Source organism: Lactuca virosa, chromosome 4 (genome assembly GCF_052849685.1).
Source record: "Lactuca virosa cultivar CGN04683 chromosome 4, Lactuca_virosa_CGN04683_v6, whole genome shotgun sequence".
In the NCBI taxonomy this organism is placed as follows: Eukaryota; Viridiplantae; Streptophyta; class Magnoliopsida; order Asterales; family Asteraceae; genus Lactuca; species Lactuca virosa.
Window position 1 is genome coordinate 312,934,595 of NC_136429.1, and position 10,501 is coordinate 312,945,095.

Sequence of the window (10,501 nt, forward strand, 5' to 3'; positions counted from 1 at the left end):
AAGAGGTGACAATAAAGGGAAGCAAAATGTAGAGGAATAGAGTTAATCCCTTATTTCGTAATTACTTTTCCTATTATTTGAATTATTGCTTTCAATTAAGGAAGATTGCAATACGAGTCTTTGAGGGAGTATACGTAGGTATGAGTTTAATAATACATGTATAGTATCATGTATGTTAGTGAAAATAAATCATTTTAAACAAGTGACGATGATTCGTTTAAACAAGTGATTAATGGCGTCACATTAGTGACTTTTAACCCAATCAAAGTTAATCCCTTATTTCGTGTGTAATGTTACGATATTCGTCGATTTCTTATCGTTAGGCAAGTTTTCTTTACTAAACCGTTATATTTGGCGAGTGGTTATAAATAATGAGACCATATACTCACTTTATTATATATTATCATATTCGTTAAATTTTTGCATAATAAATCTTTGCGGTGGTTTTGGTCATCCTATTTTAACGTAAAATTGTCAATTGTTACAATTTTGTATTATGAATTTGATCACAAATCGAGAAATCGGGAAACAAACAAATGAACATGAGGTTCATCATTTAATCAATAACTCTGTTCATATCATATCTTGTAGAATTAATGAATAACTGATCACTTATCTTAGGGCCAACGTTTGATTTGAATCAGAGTTCGGTAGTGGAATTGGAAAGCACACTTTGTTGTTTAGTTCAATGTTATACTTGCAATTGTAGTTATAGATTTATCCAACTGGGAGACTATTTTGATTAATGTGTCTAAACTCATAACTAAATTGGTATATTCTTGTAATTAGAAGCAAAATCCTATTTGGGTTGCCCTCATAATTGGAACTTGGTTAGAATAACATTTTTAAAGAGAGAGAATAAATTTATTCGTAAATTGTAATAAATGATTTGTTAATATATTATGTGATTAATATGTTAATTGAAAATAAATAGTTAATTGTTCATTTATTATGTGATTAATAAATTAATTTGAGATCAATAGTTAAATAAATGATTTATTAATTTATATAATTAATAAATTAATGTGAAATCAATTAGAATTAATTAATTATTAATCATAATTATTTTTAAATTAATTCGAGATTAATTGGAATTGATTAAAAGTGCAAAATCTGAGCTGTAATTGTTCAATAGTTGAACAAATGAGAAGATCTAGAAACCTCCATACTTTTTTTCCAATTTTGACAATATCTTTTTTCCAATTTTGATACTCTATTTTTTTTGTTCCAAATCAAGCATCATTTTTTTTTAATTTTGTTTAATGTTGATAATTTTTCATTTGAAACCGTATAAACAATTTTCTTTTACATTTGAAATATATATATATATATATATATATATATATATATATAGGTTTAGGTTCTATGGATAACAAAAAACCCTAAAAAAAACCCTAAAAATCATAAAAATGCATAAAAAAAATACTTAAAGATCACAAGACTTTTTTTTGAATTTTTTTTTTATAAAAAATCGCAGTTTTTTATTAATATTCGCTGAAAAAAAAATAAAAAATCAATTTTTTTTATAATTTTTTTTTTCAAAATTTTTTTCAGCGAATTTCTTTAAAAACATGCGATTTTTTCATAAAAAATGTCAAAAAAAAGTTTTGTGATCTCTAGGTATTTTTTTATGCATTTTTATGATTTTTAGGGTTTTTTTGTTTTTCCAAATAACCTTTCCCTATATATATATATATATATATATATATATATATATATATATATATATATATATATATATATATATATATATATATATATATTCATTTAAAAACCACATTTTTTTTATCTAAATGCAATGTTTTCTAAATTCAAACCATAATGCTATGTATAACTATGTATTAATTATATTATAACCGTATTTTTCATTAAATACACAACGTTAATATAAACTTGGAGGTGTAAAATGCACATTCTGATAAACTAATGTGATATTGGGAACACAAGGTTCTGGGGATCACTTTAATTACCAAAAGACCGTTCGTTGTATATTTTGCAAATATACTTCTTTTTTGCTTAACATTACTATGCAAAAATCTTCTCTCACAATTAAAAATAAAATAAAAAACTTAGTGTCAAAATTGAAAAAAATAAAAAGTTAGTGTCTTTTGTGACATTTTTTTTTAAAATTTGACATGTTAATATGTCACATCATCAAAACTGAAATGTCTTAATGACATGTCAGCAGACCAGATGAACCGGTAAAATAGTAAGAATTTTAACAAAATGAAAAAAACACAATGTCCAACTTAAAAAAAATAAATGTCAAAATCAAAATTTTATGTACTTTATGCTAATTTCTTAAATAACCATTTAAAAACACATTAGTTACCGTACATATCGATATATTAACACCGGAAAAAAAATGATGCTAATAAGACACCGGACACCCTATGGACAATTTTTATAAAAAGTCAATCTATAATTAAATATTTATAATCAATTTTAACCGATAAAAATATTTTAAAATTTAATTATGGAATGCGGTGATGTCTTTTTTTAAAAAAGAAAAAAAAAGAAAAAATTAGATATTACGATCAAATCAAATCATCGGCGTGTTAATTGACCATTATGTCCCCAACGCCCCGTCTCCACACCAACTCCAACCTCCATCATTAACTACAATCTGACTCTGTTTCCTACGATTCATCGACATTTTCAAAGAAAAAGAATCGAACGAGCAGAACCCGAATTGCAAAAATTAACCTTTACGCCTTCAACCTTTGTCATTCTTTAACACGACCATAACTGGGTTTCTCCCTCCAGGCCCAGTATCTCGACTCAGCCCCTTCGTTCCCCATTTTCATTCCTTCTTATTTCAATTTTCATCCATAGATTTGTGGAATATAAGAAGAAGATGAAACAAGAATCGGGAAATACAAGGGATGTGAAGAAGGGGATGGGTGTCATTTTCTATGACTGTGCCGAAAACCATCATCAATCCGTCATGGGTTTGTGGTACAATCGAATCCTCTGAAAAGAATATGCTTTTCCCCATTTGCCAACTGTGTAATAATTCAATCTATCTGATATTGCTTGTTCTTTATTTTATTTGAAAAAAAAAAATCAATTCCGAATTGTCTACTTGTATCTAAATTTAGCAATTTTTCGTAGTCAAGCTTCCATCTTTGATTCCAATTACAGTTCGCTAGAGGCGCTTTTCTGGTTTTTAATTGAAACGTCTAGAGTTCGGAATCAGCTTCCCATTTCGTGTGGGGAATCAATAGGGTATCCCCAAAATTTGATCTTATTTAGTTTGGTCCCCTACTGGTCGAGGAATTTGGACAATCGGGGTTTACTGGAAACAACTGTTTACAAGATTTCGCGTCTTGTTTCAAATCTCTTCAAATTGATGACGAGATTTTAGTGAAATTGGGCGTGTGAATCTTGAACCTTTCAATTTACGGAAGGATGTATGCTGTAGGGAAATTAAGTAGCTATATCAGTCAAGGGGTTTACACTGTTTCAGGCCCTTTTCATCCATTTGGTGGCGCTGTTGACATGGTTGTTGTTCAACAACAAGATGGTAGCTTGAAATCATCTCCTTGGTATGTTCGATTTGGGAAATTTCAAGGGGTTTTGAAAGCAAAAGAGAGAGTTGTTGACATTAATGTTAATGGGGTTGATGTGGGTTTCAATATGTATTTAGATCCAAGAGGGGAGGCTTACTTTCTCAGAGAGATTGATTCAGAAGAGGAAGTAGTAGAACCAGTTTCATCACATTCAGTTTCATCACATTCTTCCATGTGTGAAGAAATAGATGGGAAAAACCATGAAAAGATCACAGTCAAGTCGAAAAGTATGAATTATGATTTTGATGATTCTAATTCGGTTGATGGTAAGGTTTTGGGTAGGAATAACTCTAAAAGGTCTAGGATTTTAGGGTTTGTTCTTGGCAGAAGATCAATGAATGAACACATTTTGTCAAAGGAAGAAATTGATTCAAATGTTGGTAGAATGACAATGGAGGGTGAGATTGCAGCCGATTTGTTGGAGATGAATTGGTCAACCAATTTTTCATCAAGAAGTAACATGAACGAATGTAATAAAGAATCAAGAAAAGATAATGGGGAAATGGAAATCACTGGTGGAAGATTGGAAGGGAGTTTGGTTTTACATGAACAACACTTTGTAAATAAGCCAGACACTTCCATTGTTGATAAAGAGGTTCAAGAAGAACAAAGTGTTTCTAAAGAGTGTTCAAGAACTCGATTGGATGATGAAAATGGTGCAGAAATGGATTTAATAAATGGTGAAGGGCCTTTAAAGATTGTGACAAAAGTTGCATCTAATGAAGAAGGAGATGCTTCTGTAGTTGTTTCATGTAGTACATTTGAAGTAAAAGAATCAAATGAAAATTTTCCACCATTGGAATCCGAATTCCAAGATGTTAATGGTGATTCCATTGTAATCCAAGAAGTATCTGAACAAATTGTGGAAGAACAGTTTATCTTTAGTGATGTTGAAGATTCAAAACCGAGTTTCAACAACACCGAGCTAAAAGTCAATCCACCACCAGTCAAAATCCATCAAGAACAATCGAAAAGTGAGATTAAAGAAGCCAAGGGGAATATTAGAAGGTATAGAAGTAATGTTGATATTCCTATGAATCGTGAAATTACAAAAGAGGAAATTGGGAGGAAAGCAAAATCACTTCCAAACATGTGGTCTCATTTTGATGATCCAATTCAAGATAATCATGAGGATTCACAATTTTATTCTCCTGTTAATAAATTTAGATCATCGAATTGGGATTTGGTTAGGGAAGATGCTTCAAGGATCATAAAAGCAAATTTAGAGAAAGAGTTATCACAAAATCCAGACACGTTGACAAAGGATCTTAAAGATGGTGGAATTGCAAATGGTAAGAGATTATTTCTTGCATTTTATGTTTAAATCAAGAAAATAGACTAGAAATCACTTATTCGGTTATTCTACATATACATATATTTTGATCATTGATATCAAGAACACCAACAATTTTCAATGCAATTTCATTGATTTGTGTTGTATAGAATCCTACTTTCATTTCTTAATATTACATTATTGTACTTTGAAAAATGGGTTAATCTCAAAAAAGACCTTATATTTTGTGTTTTTTCTGGATTAAACCTCAAATTTATTCTTGCCTTAAAAAGACATTGTATTTTTTCCGAAAAGCCCTCAACTTTGTATTTTTTTTTCCGAAAAAACCCTCAACCTTCTACTTGCTTCCAAATAAACTCTCAACTTTTCTAGTTTTTCTCGAAAAAACCCACATTTTACAATTTTTTTTGGAAAAAAATGACTGAAAGGGCCAGATCGGAAAAAATGAAAAAGTACAAGGTCTTTTTCAATGAAAAAATACAAGGTCTTTTTCAGGCAAAAAATAAATTTGAGGTTTAATCTGGAAAAAACACTAAATATAAGGTCTTTTTTTGAGATTAACCCTTGAAAAATGTACCCAATTTTAGCAATGTTGTCATCCATATACAAAGGAATTTTCTTAATAGAATGCCAAAATTGGGTGTTTTTGTCAAACTAAAACGTCTAGATAAGAAATATATATGAAATACAGTGCTTTAATATTAAGTGTTGAAATGAAATTTAGGATCAATGATGATACAAAACTAGTGAGGGCAAGATTGTAAAAAGGTACTCCCTCCGTCCCAAATTAATTGTCCACTTTGACTTTTCAAGTCTTTTTTCTTCAATTTTGACCTTAAATATTTTTATTTGTGTTATGTATTAATTGATGAAACTTATAACAATGAAAATACATTCCATTCATATATTTTGCATCAAGTATTATCTATCAAAAAGAACAATATTTATGGTCAAAGTTGAAGAATCAAGACTTGAAAAGTCAAATGTGGACAATTAAATTGGGACGGAGGTAGTAGTACTTAATGTGGAAAGACTCATTTCTCTAACTTTCTCTATTAAGTCATTCTTTCTATATTCTTTCAAAAACAAACATACATTTAGATTAAGTTTTGTTCACATCAAATCCATTAAGTAAAAAAGAAATATCAAGATTTGAAGATTGTATGTGTAGGTGGTGATGGTGGTGGTGGAAGTTGGAGTCTATGGCCATTTAGAAGAATGGGAAGTAGAAACGTTTCTCCAAAAGAACAAATCACTAAAAAAGATTCAGATATTGACATTATACCTGATTCAGAAGCATCTACACCAAGTTCAAATAAGCATACAAGATCACTTACTCCAACATCTGAGCAACTAGCTTCTTTGAATTTGTCAGAAGGGAAGAACACAGTAACCTTCACATTTTCAACATCAGTGTTAGGGCCTCAAAAGGTTAACAAAAGTTTCTCTAATTTGTTGTTTTTTTTATCTTGTTTTTATAGCTTACTTGATGTATATGTGTCTCAGGTAGATGCTAGCATTTATTTGTGGAGGTGGGATACTCGTATTGTCATCTCAGATGTTGATGGAACAATTACAAAGTAAGATTTTTTATTTTCTTGAAGATAAAGTTGGATAATTGTGGTGTGTTTTAGTTTATATTTAGCAAATGATTAATCGTTATTATCACTTGCACATTGATATTTAGGAGTGTAAATAGGAGAAACAATTAAGAAAGAGTTGCTTAGTAGTTGATGGAAAAAAGTTAGCTAAGTACTCTGTTGTAACAAGCTTAAATGAGGTAAAATACCTAAATTACCCCTTCACTAATAAGATGCTCATTATGTTGCTAAGTTTCCCATATTACCCCTTTCTTTAAATTGTGAAACACCGGATGCCTCTTATAAAACCATATCAATATTTAAGGGGAAACTGCATAGAAAAGTATTGCAAGTTACTGAATCTTCTATGGTGTGTTTGAAAATGCATATAGTTTAGGGACTGTTTGGCAATTTCCATAAACTTGTGGACCTATCTTGTAAATTCATCCGAGTAATTCTTTGTTAGTCCTTATGTTTATAGCATCAATTTTAACAATTTTTTCATTTAAAGTGCTATGTCACTAACTTTTATTCCAATTAAAGCTTTCCAGTTTAACAAATATGAAACACTTAAAATCATATATGTACACACAACAACCATGGAATTAAATAATAACACATGTGCTTCTTTCTTACAGATCCGATGTTCTTGGACAATTCATGCCCTTGGTTGGAAGAGATTGGTCTCATATTGGTGTGACACATCTTTTTTCAGGGATTAAGGTTTGTTGTAAAAATTAAAAATTGCAATATTCGACTCATTTGTAGTTTAATATAAGTATTTTGACTATTATATGCTCTAATGATGACAAATAAGAGAATCTTGAGGACCAAAATTAATACCATTAAGTCCTTTTTTTTCTATAGAGTAAATTACACGAATGGTCCCTATGGTTTAAGGTAATTTACACGTTTGGTCCCTAACTTATTTTTTTAACTCGGAAGGTCCCTACTTTTTGTTTTTGTTACGCGTTTGGTCCCTGTCTTACCTAAACAAACTATTTTGCCCTTGATTTTTTAATTTATATAAATAAACACACTCCCAACCCCATCCCTCTCACCTTACCTTATTTATCCCACCATTTTTCCATATTTAAATAATAGTCTTTTTACGTAAGACAGGGACCAAGTGCGTAACAAAAACAAACAGTAGGGACCAAACTCGTAACAAAAACAAATATTAGAGACTTTCCGAGTTAAAAAAATAAGTTAGGGACCAAACGCGCAAATTACCCCAAACCATAGGGACCATTCGTGTAATTTACTCTTTTCTATATTAAGTAAAGAAGAACAACCCATACATAGCTTAAGGATTAAGTTCTGTTCCCATTAAGTTAAAAAGAAGCATCACTTTTTTTTTTTTTTTTTTTTTTCATATATGAATTGTTTTCATGTTGTAGGAAAATGGATATCAAATGCTTTATTTAAGTGCTCGAGCAATTTCTCAAGCATCAATCACCAGACAATTCTTGTTCAACCTAAAGCAGGTTTAATAAAGTTTAATTCTTTATTTTCCATAAAAGGAGAATTTTTTTTTTTGGGTAATTAACAAAAAGTTAATTTGTAGGATGGAAAGGCTTTGCCAGATGGGCCTGTTGTTATTTCTCCTGATGGACTTTTTCCTTCTCTTTTTCGTGAAGGTAATGTTTTAATATAATATAATCTTGTATTGAGATCACTTTTTATAATGTCATACTTTTGGTTTAAAAAAGTAGATAGATTGACTATTGTGCCCATGTGGGATGTTAATGTTAAGTCTAATAACTGCTATGAATGGGTATCTAAAATTACTTTACTACCCTTTTGCAGTTATAAGAAGAGCTCCACACGAATTCAAAATTGCTTGCTTGGAGGTGAGTATGTATATATAAACAAAGAAATTCAACACATAATTTCGGAAATAGTTTGACTATTTTGTCAAATGTCTAAAATACCCTTTAATAAAGACAAGAATAGAATAAGCTTGTGAAAGTAAATTAAATATTTGTGTCTTGTGACGTTAAGTTTCATACAAACGAATTTTCATGGGACAAAAGGAGTTGTATTTCTTCATTAATGGTTCATATTATTAAATGACAAAAATGACCCTCATAGCTATTATTTCGGATCCTCAGGATATCAAGGCATGTTTTCCATCTGATAGGAATCCATTCTATGCTGGCTTTGGAAATCGAGACACAGATGAATTTAGTTATGTCAAAGTTGGAATACCAAAGGGAAAAATCTTCATAATCAATCCTAAGGTTACATAAAAAACATTAATAATTATGTTCTTAGCATTCGTTAAATTCAACAATCATAGTTAAAATTATAATTTTTGTATTTTGGGGTTTATAGGGAGAAGTTGTAGTGAACCGATGCATCGACTCAAAATCATATGCTTCACTTCATGCTCTTGTCAATGGCATTTTCCCTCCAATATCTGTGCATGAAGAGGTTTGAATTTCTACAACTTGTCTTTATGATTCACTCCATTGTTGTGTTTATTTTTGACTTAATGAAACACTTAATGAGTTAACTACTTAATTTGGAAAATTATACATGGTTGTTTCCTTTTGACTTAATTTAGAAAGAATTGAGTTAAGGGGTTAAGCCAAAAAACCTGGCTTAATGTATAAAGAAACTAACCCTTTATCTATTTGTACTTTTTCTTTTTCGAGGGTGTTTGGGATTCCATTTAAAAAACAACTTATTGACTTATTGACTTTTTGAAAAGTCAATAAGTCAAAAAAAGTGTTTGGTGATATGAAGAGGACTTTTAAAATAACTTCTTCAAAAAGGAGATTTCAATAAGTCGAGGTTTCTAACTTTTCAGAACTCCTTATAACTTTTTGGGTTGTAAAAGACAATATTACCCTAAAATACCACTTAAAACATGTATAAGCTAAGTAAAAAAAACTTTTCAAAAAACAACTTTTTGACTTATAAACTTTTCCTACCACAAAAGCTATAATCCAAATGCTTTTTTAAAAACTCCTTTTTGCCTAAAAGTCCTCTCAAGTTAAAATTGATAACTAATGTGAAACTATTCTTTTCGAAATGTAAGGGTAAAATGGTCATTTAATCTCGTACAGACAATTTATTCGGTTTAGAAAAGAAACAAACCTTATGTATACAACACTTTATCCAGACAAACATCATTACCCATAAAAGACTTCAAAGAAAGAAACCCTAAATTTATGATACATTTTCTTTAGCAATGTTTAATTCGTTGTGTGTTTGTTTGCAGGAGGATTATAACTCATGGAACTTCTGGAAACTTCCACCTCCAAACATGGAGTGAGTTGAGATAAAGACATGTAATTAAACACTTCCTTTTTCCACTTCACTAGAATCATACACAAATAGAATCATTCAAAGTAGAAACACATTGAACCCAAAATTGTCACCACTATTGAAAAATTTTTTTTTTTTTTTTTTTTTTCGTGTAGGCAGACATTGGAATTATTTTCATTTATATAAATTCAAAACACAAATCACATATATGTTTCACAACTCTTTATTTACAAAAAAAAAAGAAAAAAGAAAAGTAAAGAGATTGTTTTCAAGTGCATCATCATCATGCATGGGTCATTTAGTCATTTTGGTACCCAATTCCTTATGTGCAAACTGGATTAGATTCTTTCAGTTTCAAACCTCATCACACATCTCTTAAATTCTTTGATTGTGAGTTGTAGTTTGATTTCTTGAAAGAACAGATGATGAGATGAGAGATGTGAAGGAGTTGCTGCAAATTTGTAGTAAGAATGTGTAAGATAATGGAATTCTTGATATATGTTAAACTATTCTTGTACCTTGTTTCTTTTTCTTTGCAACCATTAAATCTTTTAATGGCTGAAAAGCTTGAGCTTTGAAAAGGTTTAAAGGAAGAAGGCAGTGTGTGCATTAAGCTTTTTAGGCAGGATCTATCTAGGCATATATGATTATATATCACACACGTGTGGGAAACTTATTTTTATTTTTTAAAATGTTACATGTATATGAACTATAGTTTAAATTTGAATGAACTAATGTTGTAAGTGATAGATTGAAGAGTACTAAAATTAGTTACTACT

At 30.0% G+C, this 10,501-nt stretch overlaps 1 protein-coding gene across 2 annotated transcripts; it reads left to right on the plus strand.

Moving 5' to 3' along the window:
- The first annotated feature begins 2,596 nt into the window (after window positions 1–2,596).
- Window positions 2,597–10,239, plus strand: LOC145108485 (phosphatidate phosphatase PAH2-like). Of its 2 annotated transcripts, XM_079045513.1 has the most exons (11): window positions 2,597–3,009; window positions 3,145–4,864; window positions 6,038–6,297; window positions 6,373–6,446; window positions 7,085–7,169; window positions 7,847–7,933; window positions 8,014–8,086; window positions 8,256–8,299; window positions 8,561–8,689; window positions 8,784–8,882; window positions 9,676–10,239. In XM_079045513.1, exons 2-11 carry the CDS (start codon window positions 3,412–3,414, stop codon window positions 9,727–9,729), a joined length of 2,358 nt encoding a protein of 785 aa, XP_078901639.1. In that variant the 5' UTR covers window positions 2,597–3,009; window positions 3,145–3,411; the 3' UTR covers window positions 9,730–10,239. The 2 variants fall into 2 exon arrangements, with proteins under 2 accessions (XP_078901639.1, XP_078901638.1); XM_079045512.1 differs by having other exon boundaries at window positions 2,597–4,864.
- The last annotated feature ends 262 nt before the right edge of the window (window positions 10,240–10,501 follow it).

Bases quoted from the DNA above. Each gene is read 5' to 3' on its own strand.
- LOC145108485 (XM_079045512.1), top strand. From the start codon at position 3,412: ATGTATGCTGTAGGGAAATTAAGTAGCTATATCAGTCAAGGGGTTTAC. The intron at 6,447-7,084 runs GTAAGATTTTTT...TCTTTCTTACAG, and splicing joins GTTGATGGAACAATTACAAA to ATCCGATGTTCTTGGACAAT. The intron at 8,690-8,783 runs GTTACATAAAAA...TGGGGTTTATAG, and splicing joins TCTTCATAATCAATCCTAAG to GGAGAAGTTGTAGTGAACCG.